Genomic DNA, 23,951 nt, shown 5'->3' with positions numbered 1-23,951 from the left:
AAGAGGCAGTACATATGTGCAGGTCTTGACCTATCATGGAGGAGACATACAAGCATCAAGATAGGATGCAATGGAAAGGTACATCTGTAGTGTTTCAGTATGCTATAGTGGCAGTGAATGTTGCAGAAAGGACTTCTACTGGGAAATCCGTTGAACCTCAGAGAAATGCATTCTGTGCAACACTCCCATGAATTTCAGTGGGAACGAGTCTAGCAGCTGAAGACTTCTCTCAGGATCAGTTGTTGTTTACCTAACAGGCTCTTCTCATTTCTTGTTTACATCTGATCTAAATCAGTATGTTTTTGAAAAGTGAGGCTGTATCTGTTAATGATTAACCACTTCAAAGGAACATTTGTGGACTTGTTGATAATGCTATTGACTGGGAATAATTTGTCCATTGCCAATGGGTAGAGAGAATTAGAATTGATTTTTCTAAGCTTTATTCTGCTTGTGGTCCACTGACAGTTGTCCTAAAGCACAAAGAACTGAGGTCTCTGCTTTTTGCATCAACACAACCTTGAGCCATTGGCCATCTGCAGTTGTGGTCTGAGTGGCGGCTGCAGTGCTGATCCAAGTTACAAGTATGACCTTCCCTTTTTGCCAAAGAGCACTGTTGCCACCATGAAGAATGCTGTGTGTTCTACAGTCATCATTAGAAGATTCATTGGTTACCCAGTGCATAGCTAGATACAGAAGGAGACTGCTATAAAATTGCTATTCTATGCAAACTGTAACAAGGCTATGGACTTGGATCAGAATATCCCTGGGCTCTTCTGTTTGGATTTAGATCAGTAGTACTTTTGTTGACATTGTCTTATCATCAGTATTGGCAAGGGTTTTTTCTAAATTTGCCAACATTTTGCCAAAGGCCAACAGCATATATTCTTTTGCATTTCAATCCCTTTTCTGCATTAATGTGACAAATAGCTTTGTTTTTGTAAAAACAAAGTCTGCAACTGTTGAGTCCTTAATGATAGTCTGTCTATTTGCTGCTGCCAAAACTGTGCTTGTAAAGCTTCAGTCACTTCACTGAAGAAAATAATAATGTTTGTAATTGGTTGGCTTGAATTTCTGCAGAACTCTGTATTCAGTCCACAGAGAATGGGAGTCTTTACAAGCTCAGCTAAAAGCTCTGGTGTCTACAGCCAAAGCTGTAGCAGCTGATGGCATTACTTCCATTCTCCTTAGTCCAAAGCATTGACTAACAGAGAGACACATGAGGATGTCTTTCGTTTCATGGTGTACTGTGTGCACGGGACAGAGAAAAGAGGGTTATGAGGTGCAAGGAGAATGAGAGGATAGTTAAGAGAGACTTATTTTAGAAGGCATGAGAACCACTTAATTCCTATTGGTGAGCAGACCTGGAAAACGTGAGCATGACAGTTGCAGAACAATACAGAAACTGGATATTATCTTTCCAGTGTCAAATTACTAAAGAAAAATAGATTAGATTTTGTCATTCTGATGCTGTGGTATTTTCTTGTCAGGATTTAAAATTTCCCTTAACTCTTGTCTTCAATGTTGAAGATTTGAAGAAATTTATGAGAATTACAAAATTGCTTGTGGTTGCATGGTGATGCATAAAAATTACCCAGTCATTTTCATTCAGATATTTCAAAGCATGAAGTGTCATAATCTTTGGTCAGGAAGGAATTTCCTCCTTTATAATAGCATGTAAATATAACCACAGTTGGAATATATAATTTGGTACATTCCTCAGAAGAATCGAACACTTGCTGCTTTGGAGAAACACATGAAACTGTGTGGCCTGCTTTGCTAAGATGTGCCACTGTTTTCTGAATCCTTTTTTCATACTTTTTTTGTACCCTAAAACTCATAGTTGCTTTAATTTAGATGTCTTCTGCTGTCTCACAGCTTGTGCCAGTGAGCTGGCCTGAATTGCCTGTCTGTATGTCTGTATGGCCCAGGCAGATTCATGCTTTATCACTATTGAGGACTAGGCTCATTGTAACTTTCTAGATTTGAAAAACATTGAGGAAAGACTGCAAGGGTTAGTTTTATGGCATGGAAGAAAGGAAGGTAAAGGAAAGCAGCCTGCTGTTGGACAAGGCTGTCTGTGGAATGTGCTAGGGAAAAAGCTGTGCAATGTTTTCTTCCTCCCACTTGTCATCCCCATTTGCCTTCACCACCACAGACTCCATTTTTGTTGCAGGTTTAGGGTCTTCTTTTGTGAGGGGAAGAAATGCCCATTATTATGTTTTTTTCGGAGTATCTGTAGAGAGGGAGAGAAGTTGTCCTTTTGTCATTCTAAGACAGACACTTCATGAGGCAAGCAGCTTCCTAAGAGTTGGTGACATGTTGGACAGATTTTGGAGAAAAGGTTTGTGAGCTCTGCAGCTTACGTTTGTGCAACTAGAAGAAGATGAACCACAACTATGTCAGGGATTCCAACACCTTCAGATTCTTTTCCTGTAGGAACTTTTTTTTTTCCAGTAAGAAGCTGGTGCCAGGGTGGCAGATACCTGTTGCCTGGCAGGCAGAACAATGTTAGAGTCAGCAGTTACAACAGTATGCCCTAAATTTGTCTGTGGTCAGCAGGTACTGCCGTAAGAGGCGCAGTGGCTGTGCCATTGCATGCTGACAGCTCCACCTAATAAGCTTCTACTATCTCTGTTATGATCTGGGTTTTGAAGAGAACATGTTCAGTCTCTGCAGTAGCCCTCTATCAGGAAACATTATTTGAGTTAAGAGCCGCAAGGGTTTAATTGAGACTATCACTTGTTTGACAGTCTAACCCTTCAGGCACCACTGAATGTAATTAGAGTATCAGTACTTCAGAATTCACGCAGGATGAAACACACAAGTCGCAGCGGAGGCAAAATGGTGTCATGCAGCTCCTAGCAATTGCTGGTGTACTAGTTGCTCTTCATGTTAATTATTTTTTATCACCTCCTCTTTGGAATAGTTCTGATGGCATCCTAAACTAGCTGTGACCATGTTGGAGAGATTTCATCTATTGCTGCTAGGTAGTAGAAGCTGATACAAAACCCAAAGCAATAACAATACAGCTTGCTTACAAGGATACTCTATGGAGTTTGGGGCATGTTTCACAGGCTCCTGAAACCTCTCTAGTTAAGGAGGCAGCTTACAATGATAATTGTTCGTGCCTGTGCCTTTTATGGAGCAAAGTAATTTTGGGCAGAATCTAGAGGGAATGGTGCCTGAGCTCTGGTGATATTGGAGAGATGCTCTGTATTTGAAAAACGATAAGGTACTTAGCAGTTGCGTATAATACCTGGACTCATCTCAACCCCAAATATTGGACTGTTGCAGTAGAAGTGGCCTTCTCACAGTTAGGAATTCACCTTAACCAAGTCCAACTGTACTTTGTGGCCACAGTGTGACCTGCACATCTCAGGCAGCATAGTAGTCTCCTCTCTGAAATTTCTAATCATTGAAAACATGGAGGCATTGTGACACTATTGCAATAAATACGTTTTTAATGCCAGAAGTGTAACTTAAAAACAACTGAACTTTTTTAACCACATCTATTGACAGTTCAGCCTGAGGCAGATAAAGCACATTAAAAAAATCAGCTTAAGTAGATGTGAACATTACAAAGCACTGAACACGTATATGTAGGTTTTATAAACAGGGGTTCAATGTGGCATTTGTCTGCAATGCTACTTGCTTTTCCTTTAAGAGTGCTTGAAACTCTTTTTTCTCTCTTCCTTTTATCTTGCATCTTTTTGTTTTGTTTTGTTTTTCTGTTTGCCATGGTTTCTGGAGTCACATCATTCACCAGTGTGTGGCCTACCTGCAATATGGAACCTTTTCAAGGTTTTGGTTTACTTGAAGTGATTGATACCATTAACTAGTTCTTCAGTTTAGTTAATATATAGAGTAATACAAGTCACACATGTTATCAAGAAAGGCATTTCCAGACAGGATTGTCAAGATAACCTGATAGCTTTTATGAATAAAAGGTCAAAGATTAAACCAAATCTTCACTTCTTGCATATAGTTTTAGTAATAATACACTTGACCCTCACAGCTGAAATAGAGCACTAGCCTTAGGTTTTTATGGGTTTTCTGGAGTCTATGTACCAGTACATAGAATCTGTAGTCCCTCTGTTCATGTTAAGTCTTGTCAGAAATTTTGCATAAGAAGCCACAGTTCTGAAGTCTAATCTCTTTGTTGGTGTTTTTTAAAAGCAGTTTAATGGTGTCTGAAACCACAGAAGGCATGGGAGGGGATAACAGATCACAGGGCCTTTGATTTAGTTCATAGATGGCAGTGGCTTTAGGGCATTTGCCTGCCTCTGCTTTCTTCTCTGGGATGAGGTGTAAGATCTGGGATCTAAAAATCATTAAGGGACTCATAAAAATCCCCTGCAAGGACTTCTACTTGAAAATTTGATCATCCTATACTTGTAGCTATCATTAAAACTCATGGATTTAAAAGCATTTAAGGAAATTAGGCATTTATTTTTTACTGAAAAATCAAAGAGATTTTAGTGCATGCTTGTAAATCCTGCTCAAAGAGAATTTGAACTATTTCAATTTATGAGCTGCATTTGCTCAGTACAATAAAAGGTATTTAAGATTTAACTTTCCTCATTGACACAACCAAATGAAATTTGAGTGTTAGACTCCGCTCAAACTCCTCCCAAACTGTGGAAACAAAACACTGTTCACCTACAAAGGTTTGTGTTTCTTTAGAAAAAATAGCCATTATGTTGTCCATTTGAACTAAGACAATTTTTTTTCATTAAAAGCTTGTTTCTTTTTTATGTAGTCCATATGATACTAAATTCCCAAACATAATTTTTATTAAATTTGTAAGCTTTTAAAAATGTGATTGCAGGTTTATTCTCTTAGCTTCCAAAGCAACTTCCAACTTGGATATCACATATATAGATAGATGGGTGGGTGGGTATAGACAGATAAAAATACAAAAATCATGGCATGCACACATCACTGCTTGTTATACTGCTCAATTCTTCACAGACCATGCCCTTGTAGACCATTCAGGTTTCACTTCTTGGCTACTTCAGATTTTTCTTGCTGTTTTTTTGTGCTCAAGTAGCCTAAATGGAGCATTTCAAGATGAGTTTAGTATTCACAGCAAGTTTTCCCTCCTGTCAAGGGATCATCCAGAAAACAGCAGAAAAGCAGTAGAGTTGGTATTGGTTGTAGTACATGCTGATGGCAGGTTAACACAATATTCTGATATGCTAGACAGGGTCTATCTCTAGCAATTCAGGCTCTTCGAAAATTTTGGTTGGCAGGGGATAGATGTTCAGCATTAGCCACAGTCAAAGGCAATGACTAGAGAAACAGAATTAGGTTTCAATTGACTGTTCCAAATACTCTGAATGACCTTTTGGTTGCTCACCAACATTTCTTCTGTCTCTTCTCATAATACAGAGATCGAGACAGTTTTGGTGGTTTGTTTTTTCCCTACTGTGTAAAGAAAGATTCCACTTAATAGTAACTGCCCTTACTTTTGACAGAATCAATCTACCTAACTTTTTACCTTTTTCATTATCGGGGAGATCTTAGAACCCTAAATCTGATGCTCACCTTTACAACAATCATAAAGAGCAGGTCAGGCAAGGTAAATCATTGCTATTGTTCTTTCAGCTGTGGGTGCTAGTTTTTGTATGTCAAGACCTGTGTTGCTGCTTGTCTACAAATGCTTCCTGTCACTACTTGCTTTAGTACTGAGGGCAAACATGTCATCTGGGCCTTGCGTTACCCACCAGCCACCCCTTTCATAATTAGTCCTTGAACTACAGCAGTCTGCACGTGACCAACTAAATTTCACTCTCACTGAAAATACCACTCCACTATCCACACCAAAGCAATACAAACATGTAAATATATTCACATATGCAAGCATTTGTAATTGTGTAAATTTTCAGTAGAGTTGATATAAAGACAATACACAAACACATCAGTAAGCACAATGATGTAAGAAATGGGAGAAAGGCAAACCAGATGAGGGTGGAAGGAAGAGAAAGTATCTGAACAAAAAAAGATGCTGCTGACTTCAGCAGAACTTGACAGCAGCTTTACTTGAGAGTAGAAAAGTTCCTCCTTTTATATAAAATGAGGCAGGAACATCCTGGTGGATCTTGTCCAATGTGCACTGGAAATCTGCAGCAGAGCAGGATACTGAATGCAAGATCCCATGGTCGTAAGTTAATGCTGGTGGAGATGCCTAAAGTAAAGCCCCCTGCTTTTGCCACAACTATTGATGTGCTTGCACTCTATGTTTACAGATAGTTTTGTTTTGTTTTTTCTCGGGTTTGGAGATGAAATTAACTTTGAGTGGAAGGACTGAAATTTCTGCCCATGGCAATCCTGACCATATAGACTGGGTCTTTGAGGGCCAGACTTTTTTGTATGGAAGCTTGATGAAAGATGAATGAGAAGTTCTGTTCAAGGGAATGGAAAGCCCTTGTCTGTGTTTAAAATTGTTAGCAGAAATCTTTCTCCCTGTTGTGGTGCCGAGTAGCCACAGCCCTGTTTGATGCAGTAGAAGCAGAACTTGTGTGCTTCAGGGCTAGAGTCTAACAGCAACCACAGTAGGAGGTGCAGCTCCATTAGTGGCAGAGAAGAGGTTTGAATGCAGTATCTGAATGTGAACTTCAGAGGCAAAACTGAAATTCCATATACAAGTGTTTCTAGGTGAAGGTAAAAACAAAAGAAATAAAACCAACCCAACACTTCTTTTCCTAAAACAATTCTTAAAGACTAGGATGTTTGAATTACTACAGCGTTTGTGTTGCTACCTCAAATCCAAAACCCATAAGATTCTGTTTTTGCTCTGATCCCAGATAAGAAAGTGCTGGTGAATTTCAGGTAAAATTCTGGACTTCTGCAGAAGGTGTATGTAACATTGTTTCTTTGGTTTTGTGTGTGTTTGTTTGCTTGTTTTAAGATCCAAGTGTTTGAATTTAGCTGTTCCTCATTCTTGTGACCACTAAGACTCAAAGGTCTTGAATGTTACAACAATGTAGAAAGATATGTATGAACTCTGCCCTTTAGGGAACTCTCGTTTTGCTTGTTGCTTCAAGGATGTAGTGAAAGGAGCCAGCCATGTGTGGAAGGAACATGATTAAAATGTTATTTAAAAAAAAAAAAGTTCATAGATGGATCTGCATGCTCCGCTACTTCATATTTTTGTCATGCCAACATAGGAAACTTTCTCCTATAAGCAATTCTGAAGTGTATTCTTGTTTCTAAGCTTGCCTCTGTGCGTGGAGTTGTCTTTATTTGCTTGTACTTATGTGAGTAGTCGCTACTGACTCTCCCACAGGCAGCTTGTAGGGTCATGACCATGCTCCTATTTAAAGTTTCAGTGGGTGAAGCCAATCATACAGGAGCTGTATGTAGTTTTTGGCAGAGTCTCAGGTCTAGAGCGTACAGGAATCTTTTTTTTTCATCCTGTTTTTACTTTTTATGGACTCATAGAAGTATGAATGTGGGGTGTTTTTTTCCCTAAATGCTTACGTGAAAAAAGGCCCAAGAAGATTTAGAAGGCAGCTGGCTGGTCCAAAGTAACATCTTAGGGGAAGGGTAGTTATAGTCAGGTTCTTGCGGTGCAGTGATTCAGTGTGAAGATGCTGAGACACCATTTCTGCAGAAGTCCAGTGAGAAGTCATCTTTATCCTTCTCTGCTTGTTATGCACCATATGGCAGTCTTTGTTTAGCTGTTCTGACTAAATTTGTGATCTGTAATTAATTTTAAGTGGAGATTCTGCTCTCTTCTTGTTCCTAATGATTTTGCTGAGCAAGATCTCAGCTGAGTTCCTTTAAATTTAAGAAGATCTGTGTTTTATCTTGACCAATCTCAGTTGTTTGCTGGTGGTCTGACCCATACAGTACATCATTTTCTGAGACTGTTCCATTACTTTTAAGAGCTAGTTTGAGCTCAGGTTATCTGTCTGCCAGATGCCAGATCCTGAAACCCTGTTTCTGATGTGTGCTGAGAGCTGTGAAAAACTTCTTTCTTGCTGTTGTACCTCCTGTAAAATATTTGATTGTGAAAGGGCATCGCAGTAGGTCTGCTGGGTAAAGTACAAGAACTAGACCTCTGCTTTCATCATGAGGCTATGTTAGTAATAGAATTAGGCTTTGACAGGAGTTTCACAGACTGTATTTTTCTACTGTGACAGTTCTGTGTGCAATGGATGAAGTTTCTCGTCCTAGCATTGGACTATGGTAGAGCATTGATCTATTCAGATGTCTGCATTCTAGCCTTTAGCTGAAGAGCTGTTCTGCTTCATGTATCTTAAGGAATATGAGTAATTCAGTAAATTTCAAATGGGAGGCTGTCTGAAAGGATGATACGAGGAATGAAGCAGAATTTGGATATACATGGGGGAAGAAGCATCATGGCTGTTTCTTAAGCTGCATGCCTGGTTTTATGTGACTGTTTTCTCTCTTTGCAGAAAGACTGCTTCAGTTTCCCAGTTCAGTGAATTGCTTCTCAGAGAGCCACACAATCCTTCCCAGCACACCTAATTTTACCCCTTTTGCTTTGCAAATCAACTTGTGATCTCTGAGTGTGTTTAGGCCAGGAAACAATTAATAGCAAGAAAAACTATTTCCTTGGCTTGCAGGCAGTTCCTGGCTTGCTTCTTTCCTCAGATTAGCAAGGATTTAGGAAGCACATGTTCTGTGTATGTGAAATCAGTTCTGCAGAAGCTGCTGCATACCATCGTCCTGCTCTTATCTCTGAATTCCATGGCCAGACAATCTCAGCTGCTCAATGCAGGCTGGCGGCTTTAGCTTGCCAGTAGGTACTGAAAGCCATGTAAGCGTGGAAATGATAGTGACACGAGGGCTAAGATGTTATCTCTGTAGCAAAGCCAAAGGCAGTTTCCATGGTGATGCAGAGGCTCCAGGCTGCTAGTGATGCAGCTGCTGCACTGGACAGAATCAGTAGCCTTTGTATGCAGAAGCTGCTCCAATAAAGCTTTTATGTGTTTATGGGGCCCTTGTTAAGTTGTATCCAGCTCTGGAACATTAAATAAGGGGTGAGGGGTAGATTTAAACTGATTGAAGAGAGTGCTGACCTAAAAAGAAAACTGGAAAGAAAGGGTAGAAAAGTTGTTAGTCTTGGAATAGCTACAAGTGATAAAAGTAAATGACAGTTTGAGTGTATTTGATATTCTGGTCAGTACTTCCCTGAGATATTGCATACCAAGCATTAATAGTTCCTAAAGTTCTTATTTCAAGTGGAAGAGTCAGATTCATATCCCCAAGTCTCACCTTCTCTTCAAAACTTTCATTTTGAATTGGATCAAAAATCCATATGTGTCTCTCCTTCTCAATTGAGACTAGAAATTCCCAGGGACTTGGGGAAAGCTCATGAACTTGTGACTTCTGTATCTGAAGCACTAAAATATGATTCTCTTGGTTCTTCTTTTGGGTAATAATTTCTTAATAATTCTAGCACAGGTATGTGGAATTAATTTCGTACTCTATCTGTAGGGTCTTACAGCCTGTGATTTCACTTTGGTTTTTGCTGGGACAACAGGTACAAAATCTTCAGGCTCTCACACTGGAAATGCACATTTTGCACTTCTGCTTTGATCTTAAACCAAGCTGTGTTTTGTGGGTGCTTCAGCATATGAGTAGGAATTGTGTGCAAAACTACTCAATTAAAATAATAACTTTATAATTTTGACCCAGACTTTCGGTGGATTTAAATGTCAGTTGCTGTCTTCTGAACTAGATATTCAAATAGATTTGTATTCTGTCTTTCAGGTGGTGCAGGGGACCGGGAAAAGATGCCTGTCAATCATGAGGCTTTCCTGCTCATGGCTAATTCTCAGAATGAAATGGAAGATTGGGTGAAAGCCATCCGACGGGTTATATGGGCTCCGTTTGGTGGAGGTATTGCAAATAGCTCACATGCACATAAATTAAAACATTTGCCTCAAGGTAAAACATATTTTTATGATACTAGGATACATGTAACACTGTAGAATCAGTGAGATGCCTAGATAAGCTCTCGATTGTCTGAAATGTTTTGCAGCAAGGGGATTGGGTTGATTTTTTCTGCCAGGGGATGGGAGGGCACATCCACTGTATAACTGACTTGTCAGAAATGGGTGTTGGTACTAAACGTATCACTATTGCCAATGCTTAGTTTTTAAAAGCTAATTATGAACCCTTCTGGTGACCTTTCTTATCCTTACGGACATAAATGTGTGTCCAGTTATCTCAATTAGGGCAGAGGTCCATCTTAAACCTTCATACAACCAGAGGTAGTAAAACTTTTCATCTAGCTAATGTAAGGCCTGATTGAGAAGACAAAGCTTCTACTGAGTTCAGTAGGGCTTAAGCCTGAGAAGGAGGAACAGGGTCAGGGTGAGTGGACACCTGTAAGATAATAAAGCTGTTGACAATTCCTGTAGTTAAAATGAACAAAAAATCCAGACTCTCGATGTTGATATTATACCACAATCTTCAAATTCACAAGTCAGTAGATTAGATGGGAGGTGTGTTTGTGGTTTAGCATAGAACAAGGGTTCACAGATGTTTTACTCTGGTTTCATTGTTGGTGACAGCAGCTACTGGCTTGGTACTACACTCTGTGGTTTGAAATGACTTGTGTGCCACTGATGGAGTTCATGCAAATAGTGGTATCGTATGCAGATAATGGTATCTACCTCTTTTGAGAGGTACAGATAGAAAAGTTCCAGATAAGAGTTAGGTACAACAATTATTTTTGCTGAAACAAAGTTACTAGTTTTCCTGGATCTAGGAGACAGGTGGGGGAAGTGACCCTGTTGCAACTGAGGGAGGCTCACAAACCACAAGGTCACTAAGATGACCCAACATTTGTTAGTAACTTTTATCTTGGTGTTTTTGTGGTGGTTTTTAAAAATATTTTTTAACTTGGGTTTTTTTTTTTGTTTGTTGTTGGGTTTTGTATTCTGCTTGTTTTGGTTTTGTTTTCCTTTTAAGGGACTCCTATGATTTCAAGTTTTTGGAGCAGCATTTGGTTTCTCTGGAGGAGATAAAATCTCTACAGATTATGTAATTTTTTCCTAGGTGGTTCTTTCACTTAGCAGAAAGGGTGTATGTGCAAAAGGCAGCCTGTACCTGAGTCTGAGAGGTTGTGTGTAGTGCTATTGTGTTGTGGGCAGAGCAAGCCCTTTCCAGTATTAGAAACTCATCTAACATGATTTCTTCTTAAACATGAGCACATGCTGGTTTTACTTTCCTTCTGACGTCCAGCCCACAGTGAAGGAAGGGACTTTTAGAGTCTGAGCTCGGTGCAGGTACGTGCAGTTCCTCCATCAGAGGTCTCAGAATCTTGGAGATGATGTGGCTGTGGCTATTTGTAGTGGACCTTATAGCATGTATTTTACAGCTTTGTTATGTGCACCAAGTAAATACATTGAGAAAAAAGGAAACAGTCATGACAAACGGTACACATTCCAGCAACAGGTTCCTTCTTTGGGGCATGGTGTTGTCAGCACTGCTGATATCGGTCCAAATTTGGCTTCATTTTTGTTAATGTTCATGTTTTGTCAGTGTCTTGAAACAGTGCTAGAGCAACCATCTTATTTAAAGTATTAAAATAATAAATAATTAAAAATCCTAAGATTTCAAAAACAAAACCATGAGGATGGAGTAAAGGTAGGAATTATTTTATTTCTTGTTCTGTTTACTTTTGGGGTCAGGATTGTCCTAATTAATCTGTTCTTTTTCTGTACCTCTAAACTTCTCTGCAAAGCTATTGGATACATTTTGTTTTCCCTTTAAATGAGACAGATACTCCTCCTCTTACATTTCATTCCAGGAACTGGGGCTTTTTGAGATAGCAAAAACCAGACTGAAATCATGAGAATGTGAGAGTAGGGCAGTGCAGGATGGGAATAGGGGAATAAAGCAGCGCAAGGGGAAAACGCAGCAGCTGCTGTTTGTTGCTGTTTTCACATAGTGCAGATTTGATCTGGTTCCATCAATGTCAGCATAAAGGCTAATTCTGCTGTTGATGGAAGCTGGCTTAAGCCTGATAGGCAGGAAGTACTACCTTTTGCAGAGGTGGGAAGAATTGCGCCTTTGAATTGATGTTTTCTTCTATCTGTGGATAAAAGCTGCCCAAGAACATGGGTATATCTTGGGTAGTCCCCCTGGCCTGAGCTCTCTATCCTAATTCTCAAATGCATCAGTCTAAAGCTAGCTTGGCTATGTCTGCTTCATATTCCACTCTGCATGCACAGATTCTTACACTCTGGTTTCACTCCTTCTCTGACAGAAATGCTAACTGCTGTCAGGCATGGTCTTTTCCCACCTTGCCACCATGTGTTCCCACCATGTTTCATTCTGCTAATACTAGTGGTCATGCAGATGTGCAGTAGGAAATGACCTGGCAGGAAAAAAAAAGGGGAGAGGATTAGTCTGTAGGTGGATTGGCTCCCTAACCATGCAGCTGCAGGACTAGTAGTTCCAACAAAAGGACAGTGGGAAAAGCCTATGATAGGTTGGAAGAGGACATGCTTGTTTATTCTGACTGCAACCCTCACATAAACCGGCTTAAAAAATCATGGAGCTACATCTTCAGGCTCTTTGCCTTTTATAAAGTATTTGTAGGGTTGTCAATATCTAGGAAATAGTTAATTGGTTCAAATTGTTTTTTCCAAAATGGGTATAGCCTATTTGGGAGAATGATCAAACCAACTCCTCCTTTATCAGAATCAGAGCAGGGCAATTTCCCTATGAGTGAAATCCCAGCTTAGCTTAAACGTAGGACAGTAAACAGAGCTGTCTCTGTGTTTTAATTGAATAATTTGAACTCTGCTTTGCTACCACCACTAATTTGAGAGCCAAGTCTTATCTATCAACACGTTTTAATATATGAAACTAAAGGGAAGAGGGAAGGAATTATAAAGCAGGCTTCATTATTATTATGTAAATATCCAGCCATGGAGAAGGTTGATATGGTGTAAAAATGAATTGTGCCAAGATAAAAAGAAAGCTTAGACACACTTTAATCTTTGCTGATGTACTGAAGAAACATAAATCAAAAAGGCTGAGAGTGTCTTCTTATGTGTTAATGTGGGCATATGAACTATGTTTAAAGGTGAACAGAAAAGGCTTCTTAAAATAAAACAAAGCTCCCCAAAGCTGCTGAGGATCCCAAGTTATTAATAGGAGACACATTCAGGCTTAAAAGCCATATGGAATGTGTGCTTTGAAATATACTTCAAATGGGGCTTTAAAATAAAATCCTAGAGTTCCTAAGTCTTTTGAAGAAGAGCTGTCTTGTTTATGGGGAAAATAATTTTTGACAGGTTTCCCTGAATTTCATGGTCTTGAATTTTTGAGCTGAGGCTGTCTCATTTGTTGCAGAAAATTTTGTTAACTGGGACTTGAGAGTGCTCTGCATGTTTTGGTTAAAGAATAGAGAATAAAACTTGTCACAGTGGCTTAGTAAAAGTGAATTTTGGGGTGCATTCTGACAGAGGGTGATTAACACTGTTCCCTGTAATAGTTCTTCTCATCGTGATGTACAAGTTTTGCTCTGAGGCTACACCACTAAAACTTTATCTGGAGAGTCTGCCTGTGCCCCATGGTCATGCTGTGCTGCAGTTGCTCTTTAATAAGGGGTGCTTGGAGCAGAGCTGTACACTAAATGCAAAGGGTTTGGGCCATAGGCTTGGGTGAGAGTGAGCTTGCCTGTGGCCTCTGAAGGGGGATATATTGAAAATGTTCAGTGGAGAGGTATGGAGGGGAGGTCATTCTTCACTCTATACATGTGCTATGGAGCTGTATTTCTAGTATAAAGAAATCCCATTCCATCTGCTCACCTCTCAGTTGACATGCCTTCCTCAGTTTTGTCTTGCAATAGACTTAAAACTTAATGTGTTTAGGACTGAATTTTTGGCCATAAAGTACAAAAACTGAGGCTTTTTGGTGCCTGAGTTGAAAGCAGAGAGGCATAACTCTCTCTTATAGCTCAGCACACAACCAGCACTGCATGGGGACAGAATAATTTTGTGTTAATTATGTGTTATGTTTGTGTTTGTTTTCTTCTGTTTACATATTTTCTGCCTTGCTATGTGCAGTTTCTTGCTCCTCTGCCAGAAATGCATGTCACAGCCCCTCTCTTTCTCCATTACTTTTTCATAATTTCTCCTCCTCCTCATCCTAAGCTTTCATCACTTCCTTATGATGAAGGGGAGGTGAAACAGTTGAAAGGGATGTGCTTCTCTTTGGCAAACATGGAGAGGTTTACCCTGTGACAAAGTAATTATGCTCCAAAAGCTCCACAAATGGTTTCTCCATTCAGGAGGAAAGGGCACTTTTTAACTTGTCAGCTCTGAAGAAGTGTCCACTGAGGAAGCCACTCTATTGTACTTAATTCCAGGCCACTTCTCCATATAGTGGAGATTTGTGGATAGGATTTGTGGATTCTTTCTTTTTCTGCCAGCAAAACAGTGCAGAGAATGTTTTTGCTGGCAATCAGGGCCCTGTGCAGACCATGTCTTGTATTAAGGGAGAGCTGCAAGCTAAGGGACAAACCTCCGAGGTGTGATTTAATACCTGGCTCAGTGTCATTATGGGTAATGGAAGAATAGCTGTACATAAGGCCTAATTAGGGAACCTGTTTTAGATGAGTGAATGTTTTTCAGATAACATCCATGTGAGAGCAAAACATGACTGTTTTGAGGGGTCAGATACTAGTATTAGATGCATGTCCAACAGCATGCTAGATTGTTTAGGAGCTAGGATATGAAGTTACGTCTTGGAAATCTGGCGTTTAATTTCTACAGCTGTAAGATGGGGATTTTCCAGTAAGAGCATCTTCAGCATAGAATTGTGTCAGTGAATTTAAGCTGGTAAGATAGCACAGTAATGAAGAAGAGGGAGGTGACTTCTGTTATTTGCCCAGTGTGAACACATAGAGGAGGTTTCTGCTCTCTTTCTTCCTAGAGTACTTCTCCAGAGTGATAGTCTCAAGTGGGATTCCTGGCTGGGCCAAGATGAGCCCTTTCACTAGGTGGCAGAATGGGCTTCCCTTGTTCAGGCTCCCCCAGGTGTGTGGGGAGTGGTGCTTGGTGTTTATTGTGCCTGATATGTGCCATTATCTCTGCACAGAGACAGCTGGCACCTGATACAGCTTATCAGTGTTTGCTCTTCAGTGTTGTCTCAGGCCCAGCAAAGGGAATAGGAAGATGAAGAGGGTTGAGTTCAGACATCTGCCCAGGACTAGGGATTGCATGAATTATCTGTGAGGAGGTGCTGGTTAGGCTTGCCCAGCCAAGAGTATCATAAACAGAGGTTACACTTGTGGATACAGAAACTTAGACACAGAGTAGAATTAAGTAATTCTACACAGAGTAGAATTAAATTAAGTTGGAAGTTGATCTTGCTCCTGAAACTGCTTACAACAGCAAAAGTTTAAAGATCTGAGATCTGATTAAGTTATTTTTTCTAACTTGCCTCTGTCAGATATATCTCAGGCTTCTGTTGCTGCTTTATGACCAAAATATTTTACCATCATGACACAGCTTTGAGGTAGGCAAAGGCTATTTTCCTCATTTTTTGCAAAGGAGGAGTCTGAGGCATTGAGCAGTTAAGCAACTTGCCTGAGGTCACAATGAGTATCTGTAAAAGACCCACTCTGAAGGCATTGTTCAACAAGTCAAATAGGAGGATCACAACCCTGGATGTGAGGAGATCGAACTTTGGCCTTCTCAGGGATATGCTGGGAAGAATCCCATGGGACGTGGTCCTGGAGGGAAGAGGGTTTCAGGAGATTTTGTTGATTTTCAAGGATTACTTCCTCCAAGCTCAAGAACAGTCTTATTCCCTGTGCAGGAAACCAAACAAAGGTGGCAGGAGGCCTGCATGGATGTATAAGGACCTTCTGAAAAGCTTAAACCTAAAAAGGAAGCACAGAAGAAATAGAAGAAGAGACAAGTGACCTACAAGAAATACAGAGAAACTGTCTGAACATCGAGGAATGGACTTCAGAAAGCCAAAGCTCACCTGGAGTTGAATCTGGTGACGGCTCTGAATGGCAACAAGAAATGCTTCAACCACATGAAGACCAGGGAAAATATAAGCACACTACTGAAAGAGGCAGGAGACCTGTTGAAAAAGGGCATTAAAAAAGCCAAGCTACTCAATGCCTTTTTTTGTCAGACTTTACTGGTAAGATTTGACTTCATCAATCCCTATCCCATGAAGCCAGTTGGAAAGCCTGGGACAAGGAATACTTCTCAGTGGAGGATGATCAGCTTAGGGAAGACTTAAAGAAAACTGATATATCCAAGTCTCTGGGACCTGATGGAATGCATCAACGAGTGCTGAGGGAGCTGGCCAATGTGTAAGGCCATCCTGGATAATCTTTGAAAAGACATGGTGACTGGGAGAGGTCTCTGGAGATTCCTATCTTCAAGAAGGACAAGAAGGAGGGCCTAGGGAGCTACAGGCTGGTCAGACTCACCTCTGTTGCTGGGAAGGTGGTGGCACAAACAAACCCAGAAATCCTTTCCAAACATCAAAAAGATGACTGGGAGTAATCAGTAGAGATTTATGAAGAGGAAATAATACTTGACCAACCTGATGGCCTTCTTTGATGAAATGGTGGATGACGGAACAGCAGTAATTGTTTGTCTTGACTTTAGCAAGGCTTTTAACACTGTCTTGTATAATATCCTCATTTACAAATTCGTAAAGTACAGACTAGAGAAATAGACAGTGAGGTTTATTGAAAAAAAAAAAGAGCTGAACTGATGCACTCAAAGGTTTGCGAGCAGCAGCCCGAAGTCCATCTGAAGGCGGGTCATTAGTGATACACCCTAGGGGCTGATACTGGGGTCAGTATTGTTTAACAGCTTCGTTAGTAGACCTGGGTAATGGGACAGAGTGCACCCTCAGCAAACTTGCAGGTGATATTGGGAGGAATGGTTTGTGTATCAGATGGTTGTGCCGTCATTCTGGTGGACCTCGACAAGCTGGAGAAATGAGTGCACAAGTACCCCATGAAGTTCAACAAGAGAGTAATGTGAAGTTCTGCACCGGGGGCTGATGGACAGCTCTGCAGAGAAGCACCTGGGATCTGGTTGGACAAGTTGAACGTGAGCCAGCAATGCACCCTTGTGGCAAAGACTGCCAACAGATTCCTGGGCTGCATTAGGGAAAGCATTTGGAACAGGTTGAGGGAGGTGAGCCTTCTCTCAGCACTGGTGAGACCACAGCTGGAGTGCTCTGTCCAGTTCTGGGCTCCCCAGGATAAGAAGAATATGGATTTATTGGAGTGAGTCCGGTAGAAGATGATTAAAGGATTGTGGCAAGAAAAATACTAAGAGAAGCTGAGAAGGATGGGAATTTTCAGCCTGCAGAGAAGGTTCAGAGTAGATCTTAGCAATGTGTATAAATATTTGATGGAAGGGTGTAAAACTAAAAGCAAAACAAAGCATATCAAGGGCAAAAGATGTTCCTGAATGACTTTTGGAGATACTACATTTAGAAATGAAATGGCTGCTTCACTTTCATGTAAAATTCATAACTTTCACATCTCTTTAGTTTGCTCCTTGTATATATTTCACCTTTAAAGCTGCTGGCTTAAGGCTTTAAGAGAGATTCAGTAGTAGTGCATAAGCTTTTCTGGTCTCTGAGTGGAAAATATGCAGTAGCCTGGCCATCCAAGCATAGAAATGAGTGTTCTCAGAGTTGCAGTCAGAGGGGTAAGTCCCCTACTACTAGTTTCAAAAACACTAGGCAGCAGCATGATTTCTGCAACTGTCATTAACCAGCTTAGTTCCAATGGCTTCTGACAGGTGATGCAGTTTTGTATCAGGTGAATTAATTTGTAGTACTTTTTCTGTTAGCATGGGCAGTCCTGGATGCCAAAGAGCAGGCATCCAGAGCTGAGGAATGACAGGCATCCAAGCAAGAATCCTTCTTAGTGCCTCTGCTCAACCAGATAGAGAACTACAAATGGAAATTATTCCTGTTACGTTTGCAGGTAGGCAGGGTAAAGCTTTTAATGGGATTTGCTTGATGAAATATCTTTTGGATAGGAAACGCTAATTTGATGAACTGAACTGTCACATGGGAATGTTTCTCTTTAGATTACATTTGTGCTGGGAAAGATTTTTCAAATACAAGGTAGAATTTTTAATACAAACTCTTCTCTGAATTGGTCTTGTACTCCAAAGCCTGTGTAAGCAATTAAGATGTAAAATCTATTCAACTTAAGCCCGTTCCTCAGGGGAAAAAAATAGAATAATAATAAAAAAAAATGGTTAAGCTTGTGCTTGCTTTGATAACAGATTGTTTTCTCTTCAGCCAGGAAGTCCCATGGTGAGGTGCTAGTGACTGTGCATTTGATACATAGTTGGTGGCTACTGCCTGTAGAACATAGTGTGACCACTACCGCCAACTACACTGGTGGTTTACTCAGTGAGACCATTCCTGTAATCACTAGGTTCATGCTTGATGTTTGAAAGCTGACAGTCTCCAAAACACTGATGGTTCCTATTGCACATCCTGGCAGTTTATGATTAATGGGACAAACGTGTTCCTGTGGTGTTTCTCAGCTTGCAGGCAAGTATTTTAATTTCTCTGTATTAGTCCTTTGAAGAATGTTATGAGGATATGTGCTTACTGAAGAGGAATGGTAGCCTGCTCCTTGCAAGTTGCAATTTTAACCATTTAGTAGCTAAGGACAAAGAAATTCACCCTGTCTCTCTTCCTATTTCCTTTCTAAAGGTTACCCTTCTACCCCCCACATTGCTCATGTTTTCTTCTCCTCCATCATCACAGTATCACTCTTGCAATTTCCTCTTCCTTCCTTCTTAGTTGCAAGGCAGGGAAGGAAACATTCAGCTTTTCTTCTTGAAGCATTCCTGAATGGCTAATAGATTTACTGGAATCCTTTATCCATTTTACAAATTGGAGCTAAATGCCACCCCTCCCCAAGCACTGACAGTCAGGTTCAGCTGCTGCTAGAACTTAGACCATGATGTTATGCTTGGGTGATGAAGGTATAAGTTATGCTTTACAGTGACTGGGAATTTTAGTTGGATAGTGGAGGATAAAAATAAATTTAAGGAATTAGCAGACATCATTTCATCATTGATTGAGGAAGCAACAAAGTGAAAACACATATAATTTACCTGGTAGTAAGTTTCACAATTGCAGGTTACAGATTGACAGAGGTATTTATGATGAAGTCTGATTTGGATAAGCACCCATATGTTCATTGTTAATCCTGTTTGCTAAGTGACTGATTGTGCTTAGGTTATCAGCCTCTCAGGCTTGGGATATGGGAAGGCTTGAGGACATAAGCTTGTTCAATTTTCTGAATGGATAAAAGTCTTCTAAATTTTGGTTGTGAGTCTAGATCACAGGCCCTAGATCCCAGGTTCCAAAATGGCCAGAAATCCAGATGGCTTGTTTTCTTCGGGACTAGCGATGAAGATCAGCAACAGATTTCATACTCCATGATCCGTGCATTTGAACCCATAGTTGAAAGTCTCATCCTTCTCTAGTGATGAAACATTGGTGACAACAATTATACTATGTCATAACTATTTTTTACTTACTAACACCCAACAGTTTTGGAAAACATTTCTGTACAGTGGAGACATCAACAAGAAGCACATTTGAAAGAGAAGATCTGCCAGTTAGATGCTATATATATATATCTTCTGCCAAGTCTATGGAAGCTATCTATTAAATGTAGACAGGCATGTGCAAGAGAGTCAGTAAACAAAAAGTTCTGTAAAATATGTTCTTATGTTGTGGGGAAAAAGAAGTTTTCCAGGGCACATTTGTCCAGATCACTGTTTGTTAAAAGGCATGTTTTGCTGCTCTTCTCTAAATGCTTCTTGCCTTTGTTTAGGGGGAAATAGACCAATGAATGAGGGGTTTGGCTCCTGATTCAGAGTGCTGTGGTTAAGTGATGTTTAGGTCTGTTTATCATCTTTTCTCTGTGAGCAAACAGTTGAAATCTCAATTTAAAGTATAAACTGGTTAGAGTCCACTGCAAGGCAATTTACTGTGCTCCTCAGTCAGTTTCTTTCCTGACGTGTTTTAGAGAGATGGGAAAACTCCTCACACAGGCAGGATCTACTGTGATTGAAGGATAAGCATAGCTCTTTGCTAACTCTTTAACCCAGAGTGAACTGTTTTATCAGCCAGTAAGCAGAAACCTGTTTGTTCTCAAAATATTTCATTTTGCTAGTAAAGGCTGAGACCCCAGCCCAGAGCACGGGATGGGTGTGGGGTCATAATTTTGCTCAGAGAAGGACTGGAGAGGGAGGAAACTGTCCCATACAGGCGACATACTGTTGAAGTCTTTCCTGATGGTTTCAGCCCTGTGACTTATCACCCTTAGCCATTTCACTGCCCGTTTTCAATAGATAGAAGGTGTTCAAGTGCCTGTGTTTGCCTGGGTTAAGGAATGAGTCTGTGAAAAGCTCAACTTACTTGAAAATTAGGGAACTTCAGCTCTGATTCCAACTTGATTCTAGACCCTTTTTGTACAAGTAGGCAAAGCAGTTTCCTAGATCTGAGCTCCCTCAGACAGGTCTGCTTGAGTGTACCTGTATATTAGCTAATACTCTGGGTAAGCCAGTGTCTAAAAATACCCGCACCCTATGGGCACTTGCTAGAGCTATCTAAGCCAACAATTTTGCTCACAATCAGAGATGGGGAGGAATATTTTCTGACTTCATGCAGGTTCACCATTCCTGTCTGTTGCAACCAGATTCAAGACTGAATTTGACCTGAGATAGATGCCAAGCCTGAGACATGCCTGGATCTTCAGAGATTGTGTGAGCTGTAGTGAACTTCCCAGCCAGTCTCGAGACTTGTACTGACATGTACAGGCAGGATGATTTCTCCCTGTTCTGGTACCTGCAGCAGCGTAACTGTGGTGGTGCCAGCTCATGCAGCAGTACTAGGAACTCTCTCTGTGTAGTGACACCGAGAAAGAACAGGTCTCCAGTTCCTCCAGCAGCAAATTCATGTGAGATTTACTCGTTAAGCAGTTTTAGAAAGCTAAGCTGTCCTTTAGGAAAGTAAGAGCCGCCTAGTGGTAAACTTCTCTACAACTGAAAAAAATCACACCAGTAGGGAAATAGGGAGCTCAGTCTCCATTACCCCTTTTCTGCTTTGTATGTGTGCATGGGGAGATCTCCAGGTGAAAATTTTCATGATAGTTTATATGTCGTGTTGTAGCTCTCTGGATTTTATTGCTATTCTTGCAGTATCTAGTATACTTTTAGACTCTGCATGCCCTGCAATCCAGTGATTGTGTGTGAATCTTGGATTTCATTTTTGAGAAATGTGATTAACAGAAAAAGCAGGATCCAATTGTGACCTGGAATTTAAAAACACAGAAGACAAATATATATAGTGATTTTTATTCCAGCCTCATATTCTGTGATCTGAGCCATGATATTTAACACAGTGCTTTGAAAGGCATTGATAATTGTTTCATATAAGGAGATAAGGTGATAACTGTGGAGTGTGTAGATGCGGAGCACAATGTTGCATTCTCAGAGGACAGCTGTAGCTGCGGAGTTACCATGTGCAGGGAGCAACACTGAAGCAGCTGCCATTTTATGCTGTAGTTGTGATGTTCGTGTGAGCAAGCATGTTCCTTCTGCTTTTGTCTCTCACCAGAGCTGTTTGCTCTTTCTTTGGAGAAGGGTTTACATCATCTTTGTCATCTCTCATACAACTCACAGTATTATAACCTGTGCTGAACTCTAATAATGCTTTGAGTCATGCTGTGTCCTTGGCCACCAGAGAGGCTGTGAATTTCACAGGTTAATGATACATTAAATATAACAATGCCCATGTTAAACAACATGACTTCCTATTTCATTTGATGCCCCCTTTGTCTTGTGTTTTGAATGACAAAAACAGAAATGTAGAAGTGAATGGAAGAATGAAAGTCTGTGTTTGCTATATCCTGGGCTCCCATCCCAAACATTGACTCCCAAGCTCCATAATATTATTAGCAGATGTGACACATTTTGAGGCTTCATTCCAGGGAAGAGTGCCAGAAATTCTGATAGTGTCTCATCCATTCAGAAAAGTGTTGGTCCAGCTCACCAGTTAGCACTGTGAGCAGGCTCTCCCTAACCTGCAGCCTGCTGTGTTCACAAGGGAAGATAGGATAATAAAAGCATGAAGAATACCCAGGATCATATTGTACCTCTTGATTAAGGATCTCCAGCGCTTTCCAAATTTTATTTAGTGGGCTTTAAATATTGTCTAGTGTATTGTCTAGGCGTCCGGTGTCTAGTGGTGCATTACCTTACTACTTAAGTTATACCATAGATAGCTAAGGAATACCTTACTAGTTTGCCATTGACATGAACTGTTTGATCCTGGTATTGCTCACCTTTATCCTGGTATCTCTCACCTGTAGTGAGAGACAGTAATTTCTTTGGGAGCTTTTGATCAAAACAAAGAATGTAGAGACAGAGTCTCAAGTTTCCTGAGTTGTGGGACAACAGTGTCTCAGTGACTAAAATCTCAGAACTTGACTATTATGTCAGTATCACCTTTGACATGTGTATTCAGACTTATCCATAGTCTAGCTGCAGAAGTGGTGGACCACTAAGTTCAGATGACTGGTCTGTACAGTGACCACAGACATTATATTTTGCTAACAGAAGAAGACGAGCAGCTACACAGGCAGATTTTATTTTTTTTTCCTGCAGAAGGAGATGAAGTTAGCCAAACTGGATAAAATTCCACTGAAGTTTGGTGCAAATGTTTTGGGAGGTTATTGCTGCAGATCTGCAGTCACATGTGTGCATTTGTAAATGGGATGGAGGGCTAACCTGTGAATAACAGCATGGGGCATTATTGGGATAATAATTTTCCTTAGCTACAGACTTTTTACCCTGAAAGCAGGAGCCAAAGGGGTGAATGTTTTCCTTCAAGTAAGTCCTGAGGATTGGTTCACCTGCAAGTAAGTCCTGGGGATTGCTTCACATTTAAGGGTCTTCTAGTTCCTTCCCCTATCAGTTATCCAGCTGAGCTATTAATCATCAGGCAACTTCTCTGTAAAGGGATAAAGCAGAGGCTGCAAGTACAAAAAAAAGGGCACAGGCAAAAGATTGTAGCTTTTCCTAAGCTCTGCAAAACATTCCAACCTGTCCCAGAGCTGTGGAGATACTCTCAGAGCATGTTAAGGCTAAGGTGGGGGGATGTTCCCCTCCAAAATAATGTTTCTCCTTTCTGCTGCTTTGCAAGTAGCTCAGAGGCCAGACCAGGGCATCAGGTTGCCTGCAGCACAACTAACATTGCCTGGATCAGGAAGAGATCCAGAGTGTGGCATGCAGACAGCAACTGTTGCTCAGCTTTTCCAGCTATCTAGAATAGATCTGACAAGCAATTAGAGCATGAATATATTACAGAGCCGATGGGGGATGCCTTTGTTAAAACTTGTGACCCATACTTAGCTGCTGTTTACATTGGCGGCAGCTTCGAGGGTGGGCAAGACCCTACCTGCCTGTCTTTCTCCTCTCTCTTTCCCCGTGCGGAGGGAGCCAGGAAGCTCTGCATCTCATTGGATATTTCAAATGCTTTCTGCACAAGTCATAATTAATGCTGAGTTGCAGAGCTAAGACCAGATGTGCTGCCGAGATTATCTCCCAGGGCAGATCGGCTGCTCTCCACTCTGTAGCGCTGGGTGAATGGAAAGCTGCCAGTGCTGGGACTCAGAATGTGTCTGATGCCTGAAGTCAGGACTTTCTTTCTCTGCCGCTCCTGCTGTCTAACACTGCCTGGTTTCTGCTTGAAGCTCAGCGCCTGTCATGTAGCCGAGTGCTGCAGAAGAACCAGAGGTATGAGATGATTTTCCAGAGTTAAGATTTGTTTGTCGTTTTCTTTTCCTAGAGGAAAAGCAGATATTTGAGCTTAGCCTCAGACAGAAGCTAAGAATCTAAAAAAAGAGCTGGCTTTACAGAGGGGGAAAG

General features: G+C 40.8%; 1 protein-coding gene across 1 annotated transcript in view; it reads left to right on the top strand.

Moving 5' to 3' along the window:
- The window catches only part of ARHGAP22 (Rho GTPase activating protein 22), a 112,356-nt gene that overhangs the window by 66,509 nt on the left and 21,896 nt on the right, over positions 1 to 23,951 (top strand). Inside the window, exon 3 of the mRNA XM_010000345.1 lies at positions 9,745 to 9,873. Coding sequence (XP_009998647.1) covers positions 9,745 to 9,873 — 129 coding nt within the window. The remainder of the gene's footprint in view (positions 1 to 9,744; positions 9,874 to 23,951) is intronic.

The sequence above is a fragment of the Chaetura pelagica genome, unplaced genomic scaffold, assembly GCF_000747805.2.
Source record: "Chaetura pelagica isolate M959 unplaced genomic scaffold, ChaPel_1.0 scaffold156, whole genome shotgun sequence".
Classification (NCBI taxonomy): Eukaryota; Metazoa; Chordata; class Aves; order Apodiformes; family Apodidae; genus Chaetura; species Chaetura pelagica.
This window is presented reverse-complemented; position numbering and strand designations above follow the sequence as displayed.